The sequence below is a fragment of the Cardiocondyla obscurior genome, linkage group LG04 (assembly GCF_019399895.1).
Source record: "Cardiocondyla obscurior isolate alpha-2009 linkage group LG04, Cobs3.1, whole genome shotgun sequence".
In the NCBI taxonomy this organism is placed as follows: Eukaryota; Metazoa; Arthropoda; class Insecta; order Hymenoptera; family Formicidae; genus Cardiocondyla; species Cardiocondyla obscurior.
This window is the reverse complement of record NC_091867.1, coordinates 7,952,940-7,980,580: the sequence shown is the minus strand read 5'-3', so window position 1 is coordinate 7,980,580 and position 27,641 is coordinate 7,952,940. Positions and strand designations below refer to the sequence as shown.

Here is a 27,641-nt window from a genome sequence, read left to right as displayed (position 1 = left end):
GAACATGCGGTGCCTACATCGCAAAGGGACTCGGTCGACGTGCGTCTCGTTGAACCGGTCACGTCCAGTTGCGTTCCCCACTTTGGACCGCGTTGGTCGTTCGATCTGGTACCCGCTCGGTGATAACGTGAAACCGGCTCATTTCACGAATGCCGTCGCTGCGGACCTTTCGCATCGAGTTTGATCGGCCGGGCGCTACTTACGCGCCCGGTGACATCGTCACCGGCGACGTCATCATAGACCTGGCCAGGGAGAAGACTGTCCGAGGTAAATAATGTGAATCCGGGCCCGGCACGTGGTTGGCATACGGCACGCACTTCATGGTATCGAGCGATTGTAGGCGCCGGGCGCTGGCTTTATCGGCGTCGTCGGCGTTGCGTCGTCAAGAACGTCGGGCGCCAGAGAAGCAGCAACGCGTCGCGCGGCATATGTGCGCTCGTATGTGCACGTGCGTAAAAGTTTGTGTCAGTGTGAAGTCAGGGGCGTAAAAGAAAGCGTTTGACTGACTGAAAAAGCTTAATAGATCTTTTACAATTTGGTGAAAATAACGATAACTGTGTAATTGTAAATCTAAACCGAAACATTTATAAAAATTAACAAGCGCTAGAATTTTTGTTACATTATATAGTACACTTGTAGGAATGTATTATATCGATATTTTTTATCCTTGCGACAAAAGAAATAAACGGTCGGAAATGACATGCATTTCCACTAATCGCGTAATTGCATTCGTGAAAAAAGCGGTTTTCTGTACACGAGATCCTATCGACTGTAAAAAAGATCTGATTAAACGATCAATGAATGATGACATCACGCGGAAACAAATACCACAAACTCATAGGCGCAACGTAATACGAGCTCGCGTTTATTCACGTTTCTGGCTTGCTTCAGGATTAATGGAATTCGCGTTGAAATTCTAGTTTGGCCACCGCGTCTTAAAAATAACTTGGTTAAAGAAATAAAACGTGCTCGTATAATTCGGATGTAAATGAAAGAAATGTCATTTCGATCTGAAACCGGTTATCGATCCATGTTATCAGAGATGACTTTCCGAGAATGCATCTGAAAAGATTGCTGGAGTTATCTCATTCACGTGCCCGCGATACGAACATTGTGATAATTATAAGCCCATTTTAAAGTAATTGGCAAATGACATTGAAATATTGCATACTAGAAACGTCTCGGAAACTTTCTGTTAACTCTCACGTGTATATATGTCGTGTCGTTTGTTCTAACTTCCTGGCAATTTTACTGTCAAGTAAACATGTTCCTATCTTTACCTAATTAAAAAGAAAGATGAAGATAGACATATGATTACTTGATAAGTTTAACCACAAAGTTGGAACAATTGGATTGTAATATCGGTCTACGTAACATAATTCTTACGCACACGTCTACGAACGCTTCTCAGTGTAGCTGCTTTTCTCGTTTACTTCAAAACTCGAATAATTTTCATTTGCGACGTCGTTCTATCTTCCATCAACATTTATTAAACATCAAAGGTAGAGAATGACGTCACGAGCGTGAATTAATTATTTGACTTTTTGTGCAATTGGTGTAAATTAATGGAAAGTAGCACTCGTTACAAACGTGCGTTTCGCACATCGTATCTTTAAAATTGTAAAACAGCAACAGGCTAAAAATAAATTTTTTGGAAGACGATCTTCGCGCAGATTGTTAGAAAACGATCGATATATTGTGAGGTAACATACGAAAAGCCGATCACTTTAATGTTTTCACTAACTATTTTTATGTCCATCAGCTGTAACTAAGTTATGCAACACACATTGTGCAATATGTCTGCGAATATTATTGATACGTTTGAAACGACATTGAACTTTGTGTGAGGTAGAGTATTGTTACTGATGCGCAAGTCTTGCCTTTTATACCGTATAATTTGTAGGTAAATTATTGAAATTACTTTTCTTTTACTCTTCATAGACGTTAAATTTCTTTTGATAATAATTGCGACGAGATAAAAAAAAAGTAGGAGAATAATTTTAATGAAAAACACGTAGCGATAAGAGTAACAGTATTTCTTTGATTGCAGCGCTAAAATTGTCGATTAAGGGAGAAGCTAATGTTAGCTGGGAGAGAAGAAGGAGTACCAAAGATTCCCAAGGACGCAGTCACACCCAGGTTGATCATTTCCGAGCAAGCGAGCAGTATTTCAACTTGACTTATTACCTATTGGGGAGTACAGCAGGTAACGTTCACAAGATTAATCTATTAGAAATAAATTTGTCACACCTGAAAGTATGTTTAAAAAAATTGCTGTAAAAATATAATTTATAATATTACCTACAAAAATTATAAATTTGTTTAATAAATATCAATGTGGCACATTTCAGGCAATGGAGAAGTACGAATACCAGTGGGATTTCATAGATATTCCTTTAATTTTTCACTACCATACAATATACCATGCAGTTTCGAACATACAAACGGTCACATTCGATATACGATGAAAGCCGTCATTGATAGACCATGGAGATTCGATCATGAAAGCAAAATTGCATTTACCGTAGTCTCATCTTATGATTTGAACTCTCGAAGTCATCTGTGTGTAAGTAAAATTCCGATAAATTTCTTTTATTAATAAATAAGAATTCTATATTACGTAAAAATAATATTGATTCTAAAATAACATTATTAGCATTATTAAAGGTAATTGATTTTTTAGATCGGTGTAGATGACGACGTGAATGAAAATTTTTGTTGTTTCTGTTGTTTCAACTTGGGCTCAATAAAAGTACGTATCAGAATACCGACAACGGGGTTCGTTCCTGGACAATCAATAGAAACTATGGTCAACCTCAATAATACCAGCAGTGTTAACGTGACGAAGATCTGCGTTAAACTAGAACGGGTGGGTATAACATTATAACCGAGGTAACAAATTAATTTCAATCGATATAGTAATAGTAATCTTTAATTTTAATTCTTGTCCTTATAGTCTTTAGAATTCCACGCAAGATCACCATATAATACGACCAAGACGGATAAGGCAATCTTAAAAGCCGAACAAAGCATGGGACCATTCAGCCAACAAACCGATATTATATCACGATTACAAATTCCACCAATACCACCATCCCAACTGGAATATTGCAGTATAATAGACCAAAAATATTCCATGCGCGTTACAATCCATGTCTCTGGAACGTATGTATACATTTCTCGGATAACAAAATAAAATACTCAATTCATGCATGCAATTATATACGTGTTATTAACAGTAATTTATTTTTTAATATATTAATTAGTAATTTAAGAGATCGATTTAATTTTTATGACAGGCATTGTAGCATCACTAAGACTTATCCAATCTTGATCGGAACAATTCCATTACACTCTACTATTACATCTGCATCTTATCTACCGAACATACATCAGCCTTCAGCTCCTGTAGTGCAACAAGATTATGATCCACCACCGCCGATGCCGACATCTCCAGATTATGCACCACCGAACGTGCCCTATCCTCAAGGACTAGGTTTTATTTCTCCGAGTGCACCTGGCACATCGACTAATCCATGGGATATTCGTAAGTAGTTTTTGTTTATAAATAATTAAAAAACTGAATAAATTTTTAAATTGTAATAATTGTAATAAACCATTTATAAATCTAGCACCGCCATCGTATGAAGAATGTATGCAAAGAGCGGACAGCATTAAAGATGAAGACGAATCAAATTACGTGCACGGCGCTAATGAACCTTTTGCACCAAGATATCCGGTCTTTAATTTTACACCACCACGTAAGAATGGAATGCTATTCGTTATTAAATTTATTTCATTTTTAACATTACATGTTTAATTTTTATTAAATTTTTTATATATACTTTTTAGGTCCACCTGAAAAATAAAATACCCATTCTGAAAAATCAATAAGAACGGTGAGCTTAACACCAATTAAGTTACTTCCATTCAACGCATTTGTGATAACGAACAAATTAATTGGGACATCAAAAAAGCTAATCAAATTAATTGCTACTACCTCATATAGTATTTTATGTGGATGTTATTAAACTTATTTAGGTATAAATTGATCGTATATACATAAGTATAAATATTTTTATATTTTATATCTTATCCTGCTTATGTGAATATAAATTTATTGTGCGATACGCTTTGTGCAGAACAAATTACATACAATGAAAAAGATCCGTTTGCGATACATATTTTGTATGCAATGATTGTCTACAAACAATAAAATATTTTAAGAAAATTAAAGAAGTAAGAAATCTATAAGAAGGAATACATGAGAAGGAATAATAAAGACAATTATGCCAAAAGAAAAAATGGCATATTTACACAATTTATTTTATATCTCAACATTATATCGTAATCATCAAGTCATATAATAGAAAAAGTAACGTTAATAAGGAAATATTCAAATTTTGAATATAACGACTGGAATAACAAAAAGGGACAGATGGTAGGGAAAGGAAGAGATTCATCCTGAGAGTTTTCAAACTAATAAATTTGCAATCGCGAACACAAAATGTGCAATATATGGAAGTCGGAGATAGAGCGAAAAAAATGAAGAAAAAGGATTATATGACGTACATGATTTCGTGAATTTAGCGCGAACGGTCACTTCTACACATGAGATTTTCTATTCTACAATAATTGTATCCCAAATTTACAGCATAGCAAATGTACATGGTATTATTATTCACATTCAGCCACCAAATGCCCGGCAAACATATCATTGTAGGAACTGAACCCATCCATTTCGACGCTTTTAACATTGCTTTAAATACTGAGGACTGAACGTCGGTTATGTATTACGCGATATTGCTATCGGATGATTGCAGAAATGATAAAGTCTTTCGATGTTTAAAAAACCTCGAGTAATTAACTTCTCATCCTGAAAAGATGAAGTCAAAAAACTAGTAGCGTAAAATTTTATTTTAATGCCGCTTACGTGAGAATGGTCCCAGTAATTATCAGAACTTGTCAGGCGTCATCGGTATGGAAGCGTTTACTTTGATACAAAGTCAAGTTCCATAAAAAAATCTGGACTTAATCACATAGTTCAATACGTTATTATGAACAATTTCTTTTTAATGGACCATTCTTATATATGGCCCGTAAGTTTTAATAGGGCGGTCTCATGGGTGATTTACAGAAACATCCGAAGCAAAATCGGTAGGAAACGATGCACAATGATTTATAACATTCTGCAGTATATAACTGACACTTGATACAAGATTGTACGACTTTAAGTCGGCATTCAGTGTCCGTAAAACTTCACTCGTGCTAATTCGGTATATAATCCAAATAAAACTTGGAATAAAGTCATATTAGGCACAAAGATAATTAACTCGCAAGGAAAACTCACGAAACACTGGAGAACTTTTCAATATGTATGTAATTACAAGAGACAGCGGAGTCAGGAATTACGAGCGTTGACTTGTCTAGTGATAAATGCAATTGATAAAATGGGGGTATCATAAAATAAATTTAAAAATAATACAACATTTTGAATGTTAAATTAGTTAATTGTGGACGAGAAAAGAGCGAATTTAAAAATCGACTTTTGTATTCTGCACTCGATATTTCCTGACTTCTTCTCTAGACTTGCAAGCATCTTGATTGTTAGGGAGGGAAAAGGAACTGTGCGCTCCGACTTTACAAAAATTTACTTCGCTTATATTACAATAACCTTCCCTCAATTTAAGACATTTAACCCTTAATATATTATTATCATAAATAAATTTGGTCTATATCGGTAATATTGTGAATACGCCGGTACAAATACTGGCAGTATTTGGTTAAGTAAAAATCATGATCACTAGAAGAGGTAACTTGTACGGGACTGATTATATTAAAACATTTCCTGACGTATTCCATACTTATCCATATTCTTCTTTTTTACATTTTGTAAGAATAATAAAAAAAAAGAGCATTTCCGTAAAATTGACAAAAGAAAACGATATAAACGCGTACGTTACTACTTCCAGTAAACTTGATTTGACATTCTTTAAATGATTTGCTGGGAGTTTCGTAAATCTATCCACGATAGGAGCCTGATTAAATGTCAATAAAATACTTTCATTATTTATTACTTAATATTTTATACAGAATTCAGCTTAGATACAAGATCGTTAATGCCCTGATCGATCGATCGATCTCCTTAAAAAAAATCTTCATAACAATTTACGATAACGTACAATAAAAACAGTATAAACTTCTATGAAAAGAAAACATCACATTTTCATATTTCGACATATTGTCGCAAGTGAGTTAAGTAATAGCTGACGCGCGACAAAATTAAATGAGAGATAATGCTACTTCGTGAATAGATCTACCAAATAGAATTGAAAGGGGAGTGCTATGAATCAGGTAGATCGGCTTTAAAAAACGGGCGTTGTAACAGCTGTTCTCAACATTTCCAACTTGATCCACCAAGACTGCCCCGGTCAGCATGCATTGTAAAACTATCGCGACTCACTCATTCGCGATACTTTGTTTTAAAAAAATAATCAATGTTGTTATTGTTGCCACAATGTGGCATAATTGGGTTCAAGACAAACATCAACATCTTCTCTCTACTTGTATGCATGTGTACATACTATCGATACAACCGTTAACATTTAACTGAGAATAAGAAAAAGGCATTATTTTACATCACCGCGTGTTGATCCAAGTCATGAACCGAAAGACACTGAGTTGTGCACACGCAGTGTTTTTTTTTCTTTTTTTTTTCTTTTTTTTTACATATGTCTCTATATATTTATAATGTATGTTGTGTGGTGTGTTTTGGTTGTGTGACATGTGTTTTACTCAATCACTTTACATTATTACACTGTTTTTTCAGTCCACACACTTTTCAAATACCTGCAATGGAAAATTCACATTTTTGCCCCATTTGCCTTTTTTTAATCAGCTAAACAATCATGCATAAAAAATGATAATGCAAAATTGTATTTAATGAATTAGTCAGTTCTTAATATGTATGTTCAATGTTTATATAGCAATTGTATAAATTAAGAGTTCTTATACGTACATATTAATTGAAGCAAGAGAATAAATACTTTTTTGCACAATCACTAACTGAACAATGAACTTTTATATAGCATATACACTTTGAAATCAATATTACTAAAGAAATACTAGCAGCATATATTATAAAATATCTCACTTTTTTTATTATTGATATATAAATATCTTACTAAATTAATCATACTTGAATGAACGAAAAGAAAATTTAGCAATTAATGGAAAAATTGGAATGTTTTGACAAATATTTTTATCAAATCTATCTGAAATTAACGAAATTTTGAAGCATACCATATTTACGTATCTTTAACCTTCTCTCTTAATGGCACCAGGAGCTTCAGCTAGTCCTTTAACTTTAAGCCGGTCTGCTGTTTTAAGGAACGCTGGCAGCTGATCCTGCGAAACGTTCACTTCACCTGCGTACATGAACTCGAGAATGGCTTGTAGGTGGCTGTATGCAACGTCCTTTAGAATTATAATTGGATGTTTGGACGGATTTTCCTGTTAAAGGAAAATTTTATTTAATTGCAAAATATATCGGCGAACTAGCGGCACCAAGCGGTATAACATTACTAATATACTTACTTCTAATAAAGATTTAAAGTAAGGACTACACGCGGACAGAACCATTTTATGCGCTTTACAAGTCTGACCATCGCAAGCCAATGTCACATCCGTGAAGCTTTTCTCATCTCGCAGGTGTTTAAACGATGACACCATGTTCGACTGAAAGTCATTCCATTTGAGAAAAAACTGCTGTTGTTCTCCCGCCATTGTGAATCCTGGAATTGCCCTATAACTCTTGCGTAATTGTGCAGTCTGTAAACATAACAAAGGACTATCAGTCAAATAAATCAGGGAACCTGCGGGAGTATTCGTAAGATTCGTATACCAATCGAGATAAAAGTAAAAAAAGAGGCACAAATTAAGAATGACAAAACAAAATTAGAAGATGCGTAAAAAGCAAGGTCTCGGCAACGCTTCCGTGAGAAAATATGCATGAACTGCGTTACGGCGAACGCAAAGCTTCGGTACGAGTGGGAAATTCAGAGAGGCGCGCGGGCGAGACGTCTTTTGCAGGTTAAGCCAAAGGATGCCACGGCGGGTCGAGGCATCAACGAAGCGCGATAGCGCCGAGTCGTGGCACGGGGTCAAGCATATCGTTTCGTAGCGACGAGGAGAATTCGGGCGAACTGTTGGCCGCGTGCTGCGACGGGTAGCATCGACCTCCGTAAATTCCTCGCCGTCACGACATCGCGGCGAGCATGCACGCGCTCGTCGAGGGCCGTCTTGCCCGCGAAAAGGGAACACACGGGTGTCCGATGCACAACACACGGCAGGCGGGATCGAACGCGAGAGACAGAGAGAGAGCCCCACGGCGTGCTTGCCGCACGCGCTTTTCTTACTTCGCGCCGTCGACGGGCCGCCGGATCCTGGACGAGGCGACGACGTAGCTGACGACTGGCACCTTGTCTTTCCGTAGAGGAAATGCGAAAAATACGTTGCGCCAAAAACTTTTTGCGCGACCACCACGAATTTTTTGTTGTGGCTAGTATCACGGCGAGGAAATTCGGCTGTGCTCGAGTCTTTCCGGCGGCAATCGGTCGGTTGGTCGGTCGCCGTGCGCGTAATACCGACTGACGTAATAACACTAACGCCGCTAGATGGTGCGAGAGACCTAGTCGCTGGTTTCGTTGTAACATGGCGTACGTGCTTGGAACTTGCGTAGACTTAAAATAACCGGTAAGCAAGCTAATTTCCAGTTATTTCACAAAACAGATTAAACCTAATTGAGATTTTATCGATGCCATTTCTGTTTTTTAGAGAGGGAGAGAGAGAGGAAGAGAGAGAGAGAGAGGACTTTACCCGTGGCCGTACTCGAAACTCATTTATCATGTGTGTGACCCTCGCAAACGGTAAGTTCATACTCTTATCCGCTCTCTTAATTTTGCTAATTTATGAAAATTGTTATGATATTAAACTTTAAAGACTTTAATTATAAATTATTAATTGTAAATTATGATAATATTAACCTCTCGGCCGCTCAACTTTTTCGTAGCATTCCGATTGTTTGTCTAATAAGCAATGACTGCTTGTTTAAGTCATACTTCAATTTAAACTTCTTAAATGTGAGGTATATGTTGAGCCCTAAAAAATTCTTTGCGCATTTAAAGGTAATACGACAACTGATTATAACTTTCAAGAAAGATATAATTTACTGTGAAACAAAATGATATAATTAAGTAGTAATATAAACTGCATTAAAAAAAACTACTATTAAGGTAACAATTAATAATCCATTAAAAATTAAATAAATAATATGATATTTTCTCGAGCTAAAGAAAGACATGCGGGAGGGAAAAGTTATAAGTAGCAAATAAGAAAAAAAGGATTCGAGACATAAAATAAAATAGAAGAGCTAAAAAGAAAGAAACGGACAGGAGATAACGTATCATTTACAGGTCTCTTATTCCTGTTTCATCACTCTGTTATATAATAAACACACATAACCGATACACGTATGTAGCATGAATTAGAGCGTGTAAGCCGCTTAATTAGTGATTCGCGAAGGGATGTTAATTAACGCGATATAATCGCGTTGCTAATCGCACGCAAAAGTCGCTTCTGGTATTTTTTTTTCTATTTTTTTTCCCCCTCTCCTCCCCCATTTTTTTTTTCTCTTCTGCTTTGATTCGATAATGACAAGAATATCGACGCAAGCGAGTCGCTGATATGCAGAAACTCGTCGTTCAATCCGAGCGATTAATACGTCAGCGTGCGTTAGTTTGTAGATCAACGCACGCGTAGCTACGCTGCGCGCGCGATGCTGAGATAAAAAAATGTGCGTTGATAAACAATCAAAACATGACGCAACAATGATTCGCCTATTCGCGAGGACGCGAAGCCGTTTGCCGAGTCTGCGTGCAGCACCGCGGAGATCTGTGTTCCCTGCGGGAGGAAAAAAAAAATTGTCCCTTAAAAATAAAACATTCGATCCGGGTATAAGTGGCAGTCAGAAGAGGCCGAGGGTTTTAAAAAGTTCCGAGAGGTTCCGCGAAGGAAAATCTAAAGCTGATCAAGGGTACGAGACTCAAACGTGCTTCAATCACAGCGGAATGATAAGGCCGCCGATGACCGTCGAAGACACAAATAAGGAAATAGAATCTAGTTTAATCTAATAATTCTCGGAAATTGAGAAAACATAGTTGAAATAAAATCTATTAGTTCAATTAGAAAGCAGCGCGCTTCGTCAGAGATCTCGATTAAATTTGACGAAGAATCTAAGTTCCTCTGCGAGTTTTATTTAATAATTCATTCTACTATTTGAATAATCCTGGTATTTGCATGTCCCGTGTCATTCGAATGTATTTCGAGCATTTAAAGTGATGTTTTAATGATTTGAAGAATCATCTCTTTAGAAATTTCAGAAACACGTACGATAGTTGATGCTAAATTGATTACTGTCGATTGCGCAATATCGTGCAAATGATGATAATTTTCCTGTTAACCGCGGGAAGATGCTTCCAAAAGTCACTTCAAAGTAGATCATTGCGAGGCGTTACGTGGCATTTATAAGGTTAAATCAAATAAATTTTGTAAGATATTAATTTAAAGGACATAAATGAGCAACGGAAATTCATGACGATCTCGTAGGTTAGCGTTTAATTAAAATTTAATTATTATCAATTCGGACAGATGACTAATTGCCCGAACAATTCGCCTAATGAACGCCACGACGGCTAATTGTCCGAGCAGGAAAATCTATACACCCGTCACCAATAAAAAAAAAAAGAAGAAAAAGAAGTCTGTCACACGCGCGACGGGAACTCTAACGAAGGATCCAGCGCCGGAAAATCGTTTCCGCTGTGTGGAGCCACAGCGGAACCGCGATGTGTCGCGGGGAGATGATGAAAAGACGAAGAAGAGAAAAGAGAAAAGGCCTGCGACGCCTCGAAGAGTCTTAATAAACGAGTGAAGAAAAATCAGATTTTATTAAAATACGAGAAGAGGATGGAAATTGTTGAAGAAACCGTGAAGAGAGAGGCGTGCATAGGTAATAAACTGAGAGAAAAAAAAGGAAAAGAAAAAAAAAAAAAAAAACGAGAGCCGGGGGAAGACAAGGGGCCAGGGGAAGTGGGAGCTGACTCGCGAGCAAGCGCCGCGAAGAGAGGAGGAGCGGCGGCGGACGATCCGCGGTCGGTCCCTCTGAGAGAGGACCGCTTGCAAGAGGAAGGCGAAGCACGGAGCGGAACGCGCGGAGGGAAGCGCGTCCACGCTCGCGGGCGCAAGCGCAATGAGGCGCAGAGCGACTCTTGGCGTGCGCCACATTGAAAGCTTGCGACATGCCGTGGAGGCGCTCAGTCGCGCGCCAACTCTCGAATGCGTTTGTTGTTACCGCAACGAGCTCCCTTCACTCTTCTCCGCGCTCCACGTAGCGGTCCTTTCCGTGTGTACTGGTGAGCGCGAGGGGCCAAGATCGCACACAGAGACGGTACGGCGGTGCGCGTGGGCGTCAGTAGAGCCGCGTTCAGGACTTGTTCTCGAGCGGACGCGCGTTGACACGGGCCAGAAAACGACCGAAAGTCGAAGCCGAGACTGTCGTCGTTCGTCAGACGGAAACGTGTGAAACGTCGTCCTCGAGGTCGCCGCAATATATAACCCGGGGAAACCATTAAGTAAGTATTTGGAACAGTGTCAAAAATCGCGTGGCGCGCTACGAAGAGACCAGGATCCGTTTGTTACCGATGACGGTGACGGTGCGACGACAGTAGATACTCCCCCTGGAAAAAGGACCTCTCCTCATCTCCTGCCGGGCCGTCTTGGACAAAGTAGTACGCGCTACGACGGCCGAAGGAGAGGGAGGCCAGTAGTAGAAAAACGGCGAGAGTAACCGCGCAGATCGACGTTTCTACGCACAAACGAACGGGACGTGCCGGGTGGTCGCGGTGATAATCGCGAAGGGATTCTCGTCTGTGATGTGCGAGTGAGCAATGGAATCACCAGTCATGTACGATTCGGCGGCCCACCAGGCCCAGGCCCAAGGTACGGCTGACTTGAAGAAGTCTCAGGTTCTCAACAACAACACCAGCAACCAGAACAACAATAATGCCGCGACGAATAATAATAATTCCGCGCTGCAAATCAACCACAATCACAACCACCAGCAGCAGAACAGCGCGGTGGTGAAGCAGGTCTCCGGCAGCAAGGCGAGCTTGCATCAGCAATACGCTGAGCACTGCGCCGCCGCCGGCGAGCTCACCGATCTCAATGCCCCCGAGATTTCCTTGGATCTACAAAATCTGATCGATGACAATCAGTTCGGTGACGGACTGCTGGACATGCTCGGTACCAACACCGCCATAAAGCACGTTCGGACGGGCTATCCGCGCACGACCCTCGCCTACATGCCGCAGCCGGTACACAGCGGTGCGACCTATCACCAGAGCAGCAACAGCTGCAGCGACAGCAACAGTTCGAGCTCGGAATCGCCTAGTATCAAAGAGGAACCGTTGGACCCGGCGGACTACAGACGCCACTGCCCTCAGTATCCGCCAGCTGGTTACAGCCCGGTAACGAACAACCCATTCGCCAACGGTGGCCAAACCTTCACCACCTTGACGCCGTCCACGATATCGGCCGGCCATCCAGGCGCGCCGGTCCATCAACAACCGCCGCGAGGTGGGCCCATGAAGGGCCCGGTAATGGCCCATCAGCATCACAGCGCGGCGAACGTCGCCAGGAAGCAGACCAAGGCCATCGACAAGGCGAGCGACGAGTACAGGCGTCGACGGGAGAGGAATAACATCGCCGTGAGGAAAAGCCGCGAGAAGGCGAAGGTGCGATCGCGCGAGACCGAGGAGAAGGTCAAACTCTTGGTGAAAGACAACGATTTGCTGAAGAAGCGGATCGAGCTGCTCAACGAAGAGCTCAACGTCCTCAGATCGCTCTTCAGCAGCGTCGGTGTGGTGCCCGAGCAACTGCACCGCGAGATCTCCAGGCATCTCGACCAGTTCCAGCAGCACGCGGTCGGACCCATGTAGCAGCAGCAACGGCATCAGCAGTGCACGGACATTGCCGCGCGATTCGAGGTGACATCGTCCGTCGACGACGTCGCCGTTCATTCGCGTCCCTGGGCGATCAGGCCGCTTCGATTGTGAGACCAAATCAGTCGCGTCTTCCGCTTCCTCGCGCGCGTCTCTGAAGAAAGGTTGTCTCCTTCCCCTCCCCCCCCGCCCTGGTTTTCCCGTCGCGCGAACCCGTTCTTTCCGTTTCCGTCTCATTTCTCTCGACGATTCTTCTGCGACGTCCTTTGTATCTCACTTGGCCTAGAGCGCGCGATGCGAACGCACGTGCATGCATGCGTCGTCGTTGCGTCGCGAGCGTGGGAGGAAAGAGTCGATGAGAGTCGCGTAGGAGGGCGAGCGAGAGGAGCGAAGCTGCTCTACGAGAGCTTGCGACGATTGAAGAACGCGTTCGCGGAAGAACTTCGCGTATTACCGAAGAAAGAAGTGCCTATTGTCCGCGGGACGAGCTTGCCCTTCGCTCGAGAGTGCCGTTTGGACACTGAACAGCGGAAGGGAGGCGAACATCGATGAATAAGGAACAATCAATCGTGCAGAATCGATCGCGTGATCCGCGAGCGAGCCGTCATGTTGCAATTTCGTGATATATCATCGAGAGCCCGGAATCTTAGAATTAAAAAAAAAAAAAAAAAAAGAAGATGCGAGAAAAAGTAAAACTTTTTTCTGTCATTCTTTCTTCGTCATTCGCATTATTAACAAAAAAAAAATCCTGACCCTCTTGATCTACCTTCTTAGCATTCACGGGCTAGATAAGCAAAGGTTGCTCATCGATCTCGATACCGATAAAATATTTTTTATATTTTTTTTTTTTCTTTTTTTGTTTCTCTCGTAAATTCGAAAAGTCGCAACGCGAAGGCAAGCGCTCCCGAGACACTTCGAACGAATCGCGTCTTGATGTGATTCACGCAGGTGAATTCTCACTTTAGTTGTATATTATATTTCGTACTACACACAAACAAAAACACGGACACACATTTACTACATCTCCAACGCGAAAGACACGCACACACGGCGCTGTATTTAGATGCGGTTCTTAGATAACGTTAAATTAATGAAACTTAGGTTATCACTCTTCAATTACCAAGTACCTAAAAAAGAAGTCATATCGGAACACGGTGATCGGTATCAACGTGGCTCGTATCAATAACCGTACATCAAACGAGGCATCCCCATCTCCTCTCGATATGTATTCGCTTCCGTACTCGTCGTATCTGACGAGACATGGCCAAACAACACAGCCGAGCACTTTATCCACGCTCTTGTATTATAGTTCTAATTAATTTTATTACTATTATATTTGAGATGTATGTACATAAAAAGCTAATATATTTTGTTAGAAGAAAAACAGCGCGAAAGAGAGAGAAAGTGAGTATGTGAGAGAGAAACTGGCGAATCGAACGGATTGTATACATGTATGCGTGTGTGCAGACCCAGTCGCATTGCGTTGCGCGCACGTGCACACGCGCGATCGCGTGCACGAATGCGTCGGGAGAAACGAAATTGTTGTAATTGCATATTTTATTAGCGGCGAGAATGAGACCGATAATCAGGAGGGCGGAAGAGTCCAGGGGATCATACACGTAATGCTCTGTACAAGCATGCAGTTGCACGAAGCGGGCTTCTTCTGCGCGGCGTCGGCTCGCACATTAAATCCGATTCCGGGCGACAAAGTCGCCGGCAGCCGGGTGCGCACCATATATTGAACACGAGCGCGTTTACCTGCGACTTTTACCTGCAATTTAAATTGTTTTAAACGAAGACGTACGACCGCGCATGCAACTGGTGTGAATGCGAGATGTAGTGCACGCGCGCGCCTTGTATGACTGATGTATGACGCTAAGGGTACATTGAAAATTACCCGCCACGGTTGTCTTCTTGTCTATGCACAAATATATTTTGATATGAAACGTATATACGTTAACACGCCTGCCTCTGTTTCTCGCCTTATCTCATTTTCGGTCGCGTCACCTATCCCGCCATTTCTCCCGTGCCTTACTTTTCCCACCCGCTCGAAAATGTACTTCTCCGTCACACACTTAAGCTTTTGATGCCCAAAGCTGGCTTCTCCACGACGGCTGATAACGCTCTCGCGCTGTAATCCCGGAATTTAAAGAACTACATGCGAGCGTACTGAACTTTTCCGTTCCGTCGATGTGTCCCCCGGCGGCCACATGTACAAAAATAATACACGCGTAGGTTTTATCGCTGCACGATACGCACAATACGAATATCAACTTTTAGCCGTTCCCAATTATGGATCATTGAACGTTACGTTTTATTTAAAGAATTTTTTTACAAAATGCGCTCAACTGTTTCTTTTTTTTTCTTTTTTATTTTCAAAATATTAAAGTGCCAAAATGTACACAGCCGTAACTTCGACAGTTGTCTACTTTGGCATACCTAAGTGAGATTTTCACGTACAAAGTACTTTTTTACGCAACGCGAAACGTAAGAATAAATAAAGATATTTATTTGAAAAAAAGCGTTTAGAGAAAAAAAAGAACTTCTGTTGTAAATCAATATCCGAAAATATTAAAAAAAAAAAAAAAAATTGCATTATAAAGTCAACAGCCCATTCAGGTGTTTGTAAAAGTAAGATTTAAACCACAAAAGTATCACGAGATAAGGAAACGAACTCGCTCGTTATCACTGATAACGTTCTGACCTGAGATTAATGACGTCACGTATGCGGTCAAGGCGAGAGCCAGTCCCGCCAAAGGGAATATTTCCATGCGTGCGTACAAAACAAAATAACCGGGCGTTGATCTGCCGGAAAAATCCATCGGCATTTGCATCAAACCGAGCAGGAGGTGCGACGAGCGATCTGGCGCAATGGCGCGCGAATCCATCGCGCGGCGAGTGAGTCACGAGATAAGTTTGTTGTTAGTCAGATTAAATAGATTAGCACCATTGTGACGAGCGTGACGCGTTGCAGCGAGAGCTCCGCGGAACAGGATACGCGGCGTGTACGCGTGGACGCACGTGCTCGCGAATCACGCACGCAAACGAACGCACGATGCGTGCGAAGGCGCGTAAAGAAGAAGTCGCACATCGCTCACGTGGTGAAAAATCGCGAAGCGAGTTTTTTCACGTCGGCCACGTAAAATCGACAATATCGACATTAATTGAAAACGAGCAACGTAAGAGTCACCAAAAGATTAATTAATATTTATTTTTACAAATAATTATAAAAAGAATTATCGAGCGCGTTATCTGAATGGGGTGATCGTAGCAGCGATGATGAAACCGACGCAGGGAGTTGAATGGAGAGAGCACCAAAATGCATTGAAATAAAACGCTCCTTTACATGACTTCAAGCACTGATTGTGATCGCGTTCATTGGCATTATATCGGTGTGTACATATTCTTCATTTTATCGCGATAAGGTGAAAAAATGAGAGAGCAAAACTTTGTAAAAGTAAATCAGTGAGAACTGACGACGACGCACAATCGATATACGAATACGCGTATGCGTACTATCGGACTGAATGCTCGCTTTTTACTTTGCTTTTTTTTTCCATGAAAAATTATTTCTATGGAAAAATACCTCCTCTCGCGGACGTCGCTGCGCCTTAGGCCGTGCACGGCCTCGCGTGAACTCGCCGCTTGGTTTCACGAGTCTCGCGGACAATTTATCGTACTTCTACGTGATATAATGCAAAGAGTCATGTTGTATGTATGCACGCGACAACATTGTTCGAGGTAGAAATGCACGCAGGCGAGTATACAAAGAATAAAAATGAAATGCCAAGACGGAATACTTCCGAAGAATTGGAATTGACATTGATGCAGGAGAACGTACGCACTGCCAAGAAAATGTAGCGCGGATTCTTGAGGAAAATGTTGAGAACAGTAGACGGCAGCGCAAACTGAAACGCTATATTATTGAGATAATATTTCTTTTCTTTTTTTTTTAGTTGCAATCATTCATTAAAATAGCCTGTGTAGATTTTCACTTTTCAATTTCGAGCCGTATGCCTTTGCCACGATATAATGGCTTCCTAAAGAACACTTTATGACGCATATGTTCTCAAATAAATTCGACGACTGTCTTAGATAAACTTTTTTCCTCCTATAAATTCTGTCAAAGATCTAAAGAGATGAAAGTCCAAAAAAGAGACAGTCCCACTTCACTTTTATTTGTTTTTGGCGCCTAGCATCCATGGAATCTAACAATATGTAACAAAATCTTTTTTTTTTGTTCTTTTTGATAAATGTATTGATTTTAGATTAAAATTAGTATAAACCGATGATGTTCAATACTACTACTGAAAACATTCGAATGACATATCACACAAAAATGTACTAGCCCGTCCTTCTTAGATAAGAAATTGTATAGTATACGCTCTTCTAACTTAAAAAAAATTAAAAAAAAAATTTAAAAAAACTTGAACAATAACAATAAATTGAACGACTTGACAATTTCCAATAACCGACGATTATTGTATGGCACTTCGTTTTGTTACCGGCGTTAAATGTCTGACATAATGCGCCAAGTTTTGACGCCGAGATGTCTGCATGCACGTGTCACTGACGATTCCTGTTTTAGACGCAAGCTATGCCAGAGGAGTTTTTACGCGGTGCGTCCACTTTTCGGGCACGCACTGAGAATACCGGACAGCAACTTCTGATATTATTGAAAACGGTTCGCGCGAGCCACTCTCGGCCTTGCGAGAATGAATCGCAAGTTTGTTTCCGATAAAATTTATTAACTAGGAACTGCCGAAATTTATGAGAGATAAATCACCGGAAAGATAGAAAGGGTGATATTTATTTCGCGCGTTTATATTTCTCTCGATCCATCAGAATTAATTTAATTTAAATATTATTTGCCGAATAATACCGACGTTACGCACGGCTACTTGCTCGTTAATTCCATCTTTTCACCTTTAAACAAAATTTAAGAAGAAAACAAGACTAACTCTCTTACGCGTGTGATATAATATCTGCCACTAGTACTTATTATCAGCATTTTATCAGTATTATCTTCATTTAATTCCTCATGCTGACGCAGCAAGATGATCTTTCAGTCTATATTAGCGAAGACGATTATTATAATGCGTTTTTATAATACATTAGAACGTTCATCGGCAGTCAGTCGACTTTATCACAATTAAATTATTCATACAAATGATTACAATAATTAATCGGAATAGATCTTCTAACCTTGATTATATATTTTTGTGTATAAATTTACATAAGGACGCGCGTATTAATAATATTATAATGCAGAATATATTTATTCGTGCCGGATGTTCTTAGCTCCACTCCTATTATCAGCTGGCTCTTTGTCTTAGCTTCGGGGATGATGGCGTACCGCCAGTGCGAATTATGAGAGAGCCAGCAATGGTTAATTCATACTAACATTATCATCCGCTTCTGTCTGCACGTATTAACTGCTAGTGTCATATCGGTTTACCTTTTACCGATGTTGTATTTTGAAGAAAATAGCACAGGAAATTTTGTTGCGGTTAGAAATAAAGATACAAAGAAAATAGCTTTTGCGATAAAAAAAAAATCCTTAATATACGCGCAGCTAAATTGAGAAACTCGTGATAATTTTTTACGGCCAATATATTTATTTTTTTTTTTATTTTAAGACCGGATACTATTAAGATATTTACAAATTAACGGCTTGCAAAATCGTATAAATGTACATAAAATTAAACTAAGACTCGGAGGACCGATCGCGTTGAAGTTACCGCGGCTAAAATAGATAAGTGTTTCTGTTTGTCACTTTTCGTCTCGAACATCGAAGCGCGCGGGGAGGAAAAAAAAAAAAAAAGGTGGCCCGGTAAGGGCGCATCGCCAGCAACTCGATACTCCCGTTTTCCCGGCCGTGCTTATGAGTTTACCTGCACATACCTATCTTCCAATTCGCTCGATCGCTCGGTCTCTATTCTGGCCGCGGACGTTATATGGGTTAGGGCCAACTCTGCCAAGACTGCCCCGCACCCACGCGCGCCCGCGTCCGATTCTCTCTCGTTTTGCGCGCACATGACGAATACGCGAGTAAAGCCGCACGGGGGCCTCGCGGCGGATGTCGCGAAGCCGTTGTGTTGCAGCGCGGAAACGGACTCTCGCTCCCGATCCGCTAGAACCGTCCGCGCATCCTAAGAGCTTAGCGAAATCGCGACGCTAATGCCGCCGGTGACATTGAGCCGACGCATCTCGCATCTCGAGCCAGATTCCCGAGATGATCGCTCGTGTGCAGCGGAAGCTGTCACCGAATTAGTTGCCTGGTATCATCGTAATTGCCGACGTCTGCGACAGTACGTCTGACCTATTAATTTTTGTTATTCGTAATTTCAAATAACCGAACGTCGTCGATTATCGAGTTTTAAAATATTTTGTACGTATAACTTAATATTAAAAAAAAAAAAAAAAAAAACAGAACTAAAAAAAGAAAGAAAAAAAAGGGGAAGAAAATAAAGATTTTTTTTTTAAACTTTAACTAAACTATGAAAAATTGAAAGTGGCTTGCGAAATCTGTATATACAAAAAATTTAGATAGGCGTAGTAAATGTTTAAATATATAAATCTTTCTGGCATCTCTAGTCAGTTGTTTACGAATATATATTCACGGATTAATATCAGAATCAATATCTCGCTAGTTTTTAAATGAAATATACATAATGTCTTATTTGATTGTCGTATTCAAATAAGACTCGGTGAAACAAATCGCTAATAACTGCCGGAACATAAATATAAAACTACAGGATTAAATGTAATTGTATTAAACTTTTAAAGTTGTACTAAACTATCGAAAATTAAGAACGTAGTTGATTTTATTTTTTTTCTTTTTGATTTAATTTTTTTCCTTTTTCTTTTAAATTAAAACACGCTTAATGATGTGTTAATTAATTTTCGCGGATAGAGTTTATCTTTCTTTTTATTTCCAATTGCCGTTTAATGTGTCGGAAAAGCATCTAGCTCGAAGTTAAAAAGGGTCCGCCGTCGATCGGCGCGGCTCAGCGCCGCGAACACGATGTGGGTGTGACCTGGTTTGCGAGAGTTTCACTTTCCTGTAACATCGTTGCACGGAGGAGGTAAGGAGGATTCGACCCCAGAGTTACGTCATGCATTGTTATGCTGGCCGTAACGGCTCGTAGCCGTACGTGCGGAACTCTACGGGAATGAAAATCAACGGGAGAGACGAGAAAGACAGTCTTGTATCCCGCGCGAATCGATCGTTGCCGAACGATAGACCTCAGTGATCTTCTGCAACGTTATATTGACATGTAAAACATTCCGGTATTGTCTGGGTAACAATCCCGCATCATCGTACGCTGGACCTCTGTTCTTGCCAGTTTAACGTCCGGAGGAAAAAATAAAATTTAAACTTCCGGCCACTTTTCGCGGGAAGAGAGAGCAATAAGCTATTGAAATCTTAATTTTAACTAAAAATCGCGTATAATTTATTTAAAGAAAAAAAAGAAAAAAAATTAAAAAATAAAAACTTGAACAAAATTATTACCAACTGAAAAATAAAAATGATAAAATGTACAGTCGACGAAGTAATATAAATTTTTATATTTATTGCGATATTCTATTTATTCAAAAATACGATGTTGATCTCTAATAAATTCGCAAGTAAGAATTTTGATTAATTAAGTATGGGGACTATGTATTAATGTATTTCTACGATAACTCAACCGTTATTTTCAACGGGCGTGATAAGACGTATGTCGAACTTGGAATGCATAATGTGTGTGTCTCTATGTATCAGCGCGTGGGTACGCGTATATCCTCGTTACAATCTTCGAGTGTCGGACTGGCAAGTATATAAAAGAGCGTTCTAGCATGCGACCTATATTCCACGCCTGCATCGCTATATTAGACGCATACAACGCATCAGGGACGAGTCCGAAAGCGTCTCTCTCTTTCTCTTTCACTCTCCTTTTCACCTGCCGCGAATCGCGCCTAAATTTGGAGAGCAATAAAAATTTTGCCCTGCCTGCTTTTAAACGTTACGTTCTAATTCTCGTTAGATTATGCACGATTATTTGCGAATATTTATAAATGAGCCATCACGCGAAGCGACATCCGTAAAGAAGATAATTAAAATTCATTTATAAAAATATAAAAAAATAAAAAAGAAGACAAAAGCAAATTGAAGACTTTCTAACTTATGTAAATCAATGCAAATTTCATTATTTTGACATTTCTGGCAATATTTATGTCTGCTTTACAAGTCTCGATAAATGATTTAAAGTTATCTCCTATCGATGTCAAAAGTAATATATTGATCCAAGGAGACTTCCAAATAAATTTGAAAAAAATAATAAAAAAAAAAAACGTGCGATATACTTTCACGCGTTTCGACGCCTGCATAACATCCGGACGGCGTGGATGACGGCTCGTCACATATTTACCGTGAGCTATGCGTACATGTGAATAATGACGCATTCACTTCCCACGAAAAGAGAAATGAAGGACCAGATTGGTCGATCGCATGAAATTCGAACGTGCCGGCCGATTCTCGTCCCACGAATGGACACGCGTGTACGCGGCCCGTGACAGCACGCGTGCACGCACAACGTGCGTCGTTTACGCGAGGAAGGCCCGGGAGGGGGAGGGGATTTATTTTCGTCGCGGCCGCTTCCAAACGCATCACCCACTCACTCGCTCACGGTGGACCGCCACAAACACTCTAAAGGCCACACACCAGTGCCTTTATACGGTCGTTTACTCCTCGGGACAACGGTAAATGGTACGGGCGCTGCCTAAAAGTCAATGAAGGCTACTTCCGCGCTCGATTCTTTACGCTCGATACATGCAATGCGTCACAATCTAGTTTTGTGACACGCATAAGTTCTAATCTAAGAGATAGATATCGAGGTAGCCGCAAGAGGTAATTTTCAATACACAGAAAGCTGAATTCTTTTTTTCGATCACTTCTGTCGAAACGGAACTGTGCGTTAAAGTGTTGACTTTAGAAAAAAAAAAAAAAAAAAAAAAGATTTCACTAAAAATTATATTATATAAATTATAATCCGTAATAAAATGTGCTCTCATATACTTTCACACAAATTATTTACGTAAGGCCTTCCCATTAAATATTAGCAGTTTAAAATTTAATATTTTACAAAAATTCTTACCGAATTCTCGTTACGTAACATAATTTACATGGTAACGCTTGTTCGTTCTACAAATAATTTTGAGGCCGCGTTTAGTTTGAGCGGATCCCTCGGTGTCAAACAGGCGCGGCGGGAGATGAGAAAATCAGCGTCCTTAATTAAACGTAATTAAGCGGGGTACAATTACAACCGCTACGCAACGTAGATAATCAGTACGAGAACATTCCGAAGATACGCAAATTGCTGTAGCGGTATAAAAAGGTTAACGAGAGTGTTCTCATGAGTGGATTATGCTACGCAATGCCTAGTTAACGCCGCATAAATCTAGCATGACTTGTATAGCACTCCGTGAATTGATGAGAGTGCGATCATTCGGCGTGTCATCACTGTAAAACTTCGATCCGCACGCGTGGGAACGCGTCAGCGTAAAGCAGAAAGAGAGAAAAAAAAAAAAAAACTCGTTACGTAAATTCAACAAATTCGTAACTTCGTGATGCGTATTTTAATTATATGTATAGTTTGGCGATCGCGTTAATAGCCGGCCGTTAGCTCGGGTAGTTTTTATATATTTTTACGAAAATAAGTTAGATTTATTTTTGAGATGAAGATACGTCAAATATATTTTCGAAAATGTTATGCACATCGGGCGGATCGGTTCGATCGACAGGACGACTTGTGCGGACGCGACAGCGCGATATTAATAACCGGCCAAGAAAGAAACGCGACGATTCCGTACACCATATGGCCAACCTAAATTCTTAGAGCCAGGCATAACTAACATAACAGAGATAACCCACATAAAGTTGAGATATTAGTCGCTATTGAGACTAACGATGGCACTTGCTGGTTTGAAATCTAGAGTTTTTAACGAAATATGTTAGAATTTTTTTTTTTCGAAAATTGGAAATCTTTTTTTTTATTTTTTTTTTAAAGCTGTTTTTAAAGCGCTTTGCTGCTACTATTTGGACGAAAAGCTTCTTTTCTGATCTGATCAAGAAATCCCCGCGGTTCTTCCTCGATACGAATGTCGTCGGCGCGCAGTCGGCGTCCTCTCGCAGTCGGACGGCCGCGGTCTCTCGACTCCTCTCATTAAATCACAAATGAATGACATTAGCGGTGCTATAATATCGTACCGCTATTACTGTGACGGGTATTACGTGTCACGAGGCGCGCGAGCGTTCTCTCGTTCTTTTCTTTGGCGCTCTCTCTCTCTCTCTCTCTCTCTCTCTCTCTCTCTCTCTCTCTCTCTCTCTCTCTCTCTCTCTCTCTCTCTCTCTCTCTCTCTCCTTCTCTCTTTCTCTCTTGTTTCCTCTCTAGCTGTGCCACTCTCTCTTTCCATCTCCCTTCTCCTTCTCCTCCTCCTGCCTCTGGAAAACGCTCTTACTGTTGCACGCAAGGAATCAGGTCACTGCGCTGCAAGAAAGCAAAAGCCGCGACTACGCGAGAGAGCGCGGATTAGTATTATCGAATATATACCTATATCCTCCGGAAAGGGACGATGACTAAGGCACCGTTTCGACAGAACTTTCGCGTATGCACACGCGATCGGGCCGCCCGGCCGAGAGCTGACGGTGCAACCGAGCACGCTGCATTCGTCGCCTCGGGTGTGGAAACTTTATCGGTCATCGCACCGCGTGCGCGAAATACGGGCACGTAATTACCTATTTTCATTTTCCTTTCGTCGGCTGAGCGCCGCGGTTTATTTTCGGCGAGATACACGGACATTCGAAGAACGGACACCTCGCGGGCGAAGCTATTTCAGCCATTAGTCGATTTAACTTCCGAGCGGTTTGTCGTCGTTCCCTCAAAGTTTCTTAATGATTTAATCGGCCGTGTACTTTAACGCTCCACATTATATTTTGCAAAAAAAAAAAAAAAAATTTATAATCCCAAAGCTTTTAACAGTGACTGTTCTATTAAATCGGACGCAGGCTAAATCGCGCGATCAGCTGACACGCTCCGCACATAGGAAGCGAAAGAGAGAAGGGTCGTGCGGGTCATGGTTCAATTATTGTACGACGGTGCTCGTGTGTCTGCGCGCACGGTCATCCGAAATGCTAATGGCATTCCTCAAACACCTTTCCCTCGCGCCGTGTATTCCGCGTTACTTTGCACGCGCTTTTCTCACACGTTTCGCAATACGCTGGCATATGCATCCATTCGTCACTCGAACGTCTCGACAATGACAACGGCATCTCGTAACGTCGAGTTTGGTAAATTATTCGATTGCGAAGTAATCTAAATTTACATTCGGTGCTCCGAAACACGCGGAAAGGCTCTTCTCCCGAGAAAAGTATCGTTTCGTGTAGCTGCTACTGCACATTTGTTAAACGCCCGATGTTTCAGCTAGAAAGTGAAAACGAACGCTAAACTTTATTATTTCTTTTTTCTTTTTATTTTCTCACGATGGTTTAAACACGCGAAGTTAAAATATCGTTTTCATGTAATTAATCCTTTATACCGCAGTTAATAACTATAACGCACGTAAGGCATAAAGTTTTTTTTTTTTTTCTTTACGACCGTTAAAAGTTAATTACGACGATTGAGGCAAATGCCGAACAAATTTCTCAAATGTATGCATTTGATATTCTAAAAACGGGAGTAACATTAAAATCTTTCGTTTATTTATCCATCTAATATTCTCGCGGCGAATAGAAACGACCGAGTCTTTAGGCGTGACCAGTATCGCGAGCCATTATGCATCGTGCGTTGATCATTTAAGGCTTCTTTTTTTTTTTTTTTGCCGATCGGAAAACGCGACCCTTTGGCCTTTTATAAAGACTTTCACCTCTCGGCTACCTTATGAATTAACGCGTTGTTATTTATAAAAGTAATCGTTATCTCGCGCGTATCTCGTGAGACGCGTATACGCGTGTACGCGCGCGAAGTCGCGTTATAAATTACAGGTAGCTCCACGCGAAGAAGAACCGGCGTATTTTCACTACGGGGATACTGCGAAATCATTGATGAGATGGGGGTCAGTAAAAGTGGGGCCGCTAAGACACAGGTCGCGGTTCAATGTCGTTTAGTTGTACGCGTCGTAAATGCATAATTTGCGACGATACCGATCGTGCGTAACACGCTTAGCTGGCAGAGGAAGCGAAAGGGAAAGACAGATAGACCGATAAGCAGGGAGAGAGAAAGAGACAGGAAAATCGCACTTAGCCTCTATCTTATTCTAGAGACCGCAGCGTTAATCGTTCGCTTTGAAAAGGGATTACACCTGTCAATTTAAAAAAAAAAAAAAAAAAAAAAAAAACCCAGGATGCATTAAAATGTAAAAGAATTCTATAAAATTTCGTAAAGAAGAATTACTTCATCGTCGCATGATTTGTATCCTCGGTGTGCATTGAGAGAAAGCAGAATCTATAATTAGGAGGAATTAAAATTCGAATAATATAAAACGCGGTACACCGTGAAATACAATGTGTTGAAAGAGCGTAATTATTCAATTAAAGGAAGAGAGAACCGTCCGCAGTTCGAGAAAATTAATCGACTTATTGCGCAACTATTATGAATTAATCACGATTAAATTGAATAGGTAACTCCGAGGTGTTAGAGAAGCCCCGGTATCTCCCCGCGGTGTAAAATAAAAATGTGAAAACGCTCAACTGTATGCAAATGCTGACGTGAGAGATGCCGGATGTGCGCGCGAACGTATGCGGCTCGGCCACTGCCGCGCGCGAACACTTTAATTAATTAGAGAATTAAAGCAATTGTACCGCGACCGGCCTGCCGCGTTCTTACTTTCGCAAAGTCACGACTCGCGTAATCGACCTGCTGCCGCTGACGCTGTTTCAATTAACCGCTGTACCACATATTTCCCGAATTTGTGTTTCTCATCCTTTCACCTTCGCCTCCGCTCGGCGTCTCGTGATATTGCACATTTACCAAAATAAAAAAAGAGAAAAAAAAAACGAACGTAAAGCTCGAAGTAAGGACAAGCGCGATTTTTCTTTAAAATTTTTTTTTTTTTTTTTGAGCAAGTAAAGAAGACTCGTAGTATTTCCATATACATACGTATGCCAGTTTAAGACTTAAAAATATAATGGACAAATGTTTTGTGCGCGCTGCTGTTACCTTTCGATATTTCTGTCGTGAAATAAAAATGTACAAACAGAACAGGAAATCGAAGAGGAAAATTTTATACTTTTTATGTGCAGGCTAGTATGTTGCCATTCGCACCGCATGGCACTTTACCTAATGACAAGGAGCAAGTTGCATTCACTGTGCCGCATTGGCTTATGGAAAATAAATACCGTCGGTACTATTGCACACGGTAACCAGCACTTTTCGCGAAATCAATTCTGTACTTCATAAACGAACTGATCGTATTATTTCAAATTATTACAGATTCTTGCGCAATAACGTACAGTTGCAATTTTCCTCTCTTTTTATATATTTGCTAGAAGAAACCATGCGCGCTGCTACGGGCGCGCTATTTTTTAACAGATCCCAATTGCAAACTACGAAAAGAAAATCATGCAACTTACCGATCTGCATGAGCTTCAGCGGAGTTATAGATTTCTGCTGGTGTCTGTAACATACAATAAAACATATTAATGTAGACATGTTAGTATTAAAATTAATGTAAAAGTAAAACTTTATTTTTATAAAGTTCAAAAAATAAGAAAAAATTTATATTCACCTAAAAGTTGCTCCGCCGATGCATGATGCCCTTCCCGGGCTTGCTCCTCCTCTCAGATGGGACGTGTCGAGTCATCCTTCCGCGCACAAATCAACTTTCGTTGAACAGTAGCGAATGCAGCTGCATCGATCTGTAACAAAAAAAATATATAATTTAATAAACGGCAACAATAGAATCGATTAATTCGCTTCTGAAATAAAAGATTAGTTCGGAGAGATAAACGCGTAAGGATATAATTTACTTTAAAGAAAGGAGACGTAATCGCACGTATTCTTTTCACACGGAAAATAGGGAGGAGAAAATAGTTCTCGTGCCGGGCGGTTTTCGTTAAACGCAAGTACGTATTAATTTCGGCACGGACACGTGGCTGCTGTGTAGTGCGTACGTGTGCTTCGCACGACTGCTAGAGAAGGACAAAGTGAGAGTGGGAGTAGTGGAGGAATATACCTAGCGCACGGCACGTAGGTTAGAGCTCGCTCTACCCCCCGCCTCTCTGCCTCCCCGCGGCTATCTATTCGTTACTCTTGTTCGATTTAATTGTAATATTTAATTGGTATGTCCAGACAAAGACGGTACTTCCACCAGGTCATCCTCGATCTCGAAAATCGCGAAGACCGTCTTTGCCTAGACATATTAATTACATATTAAAATTAAATTGAATCTCGAAATCGCAGACTCGACAGCCGACGTTGACTCTCGCTTGGCGTGAAGCAAACCTAGCGAGAGAGAACTAATCAGCGTCGGTTTTAAGCGGTAACAATTAACAGCTAATTTACGCGTCACACGAATTTTTTAAGATAGGATTATAGCTGTTTTCTT

At 40.8% G+C, this 27,641-nt stretch overlaps 3 protein-coding genes and 1 long non-coding RNA gene across 5 annotated transcripts in view; 3 read left to right on the top strand and 1 right to left on the bottom strand.

Moving 5' to 3' along the window:
- Window positions 1–133: 133 nt before the first annotated feature.
- LOC139102202 (arrestin domain-containing protein 17) lies at window positions 134–4,239 on the top strand. Its single transcript, XM_070655934.1, has 8 exons — window positions 134–267; window positions 2,051–2,206; window positions 2,352–2,566; window positions 2,684–2,869; window positions 2,957–3,165; window positions 3,300–3,547; window positions 3,633–3,761; window positions 3,853–4,239. Exons 1-8 carry the CDS (start codon window positions 150–152, stop codon window positions 3,867–3,869), a joined length of 1,278 nt encoding a protein of 425 aa, XP_070512035.1. The 5' UTR covers window positions 134–149; the 3' UTR covers window positions 3,870–4,239.
- Window positions 4,240–5,636: 1,397 nt separating this feature from the next.
- On the bottom strand, window positions 5,637–26,952 carry Lolal (lola like). Of its 2 annotated transcripts, XM_070655940.1 has the most exons (5): window positions 26,823–26,952; window positions 26,668–26,711; window positions 7,597–7,830; window positions 7,303–7,512; window positions 5,637–6,849 (listed from the first exon to the last, which is right to left on the bottom strand). In XM_070655940.1, exons 3-4 carry the CDS (start codon window positions 7,783–7,785, stop codon window positions 7,318–7,320), a joined length of 384 nt encoding a protein of 127 aa, XP_070512041.1. In that variant the 5' UTR covers window positions 7,786–7,830; window positions 26,668–26,711; window positions 26,823–26,952; the 3' UTR covers window positions 5,637–6,849; window positions 7,303–7,317. The 2 variants fall into 2 exon arrangements, with proteins under 2 accessions (XP_070512041.1, XP_070512040.1); XM_070655939.1 differs by lacking the exons at window positions 26,668–26,711; window positions 26,823–26,952 and adding an exon at window positions 8,418–8,731.
- Window positions 8,683–27,641, top strand: part of LOC139102207 (uncharacterized) — a 49,249-nt gene continuing 30,290 nt past the window's right edge. The window contains exons 1-2 of the long non-coding RNA XR_011545667.1: window positions 8,683–8,754; window positions 8,836–8,927. This is a non-coding gene — a long non-coding RNA (uncharacterized lncRNA). The remainder of the gene's footprint in view (window positions 8,755–8,835; window positions 8,928–27,641) is intronic.
- Window positions 11,204–15,005, top strand: LOC139101473 (CCAAT/enhancer-binding protein). The gene has a single exon (XM_070654628.1). It carries the CDS (start codon window positions 12,003–12,005, stop codon window positions 13,050–13,052), a length of 1,050 nt encoding a protein of 349 aa, XP_070510729.1. The 5' UTR covers window positions 11,204–12,002; the 3' UTR covers window positions 13,053–15,005.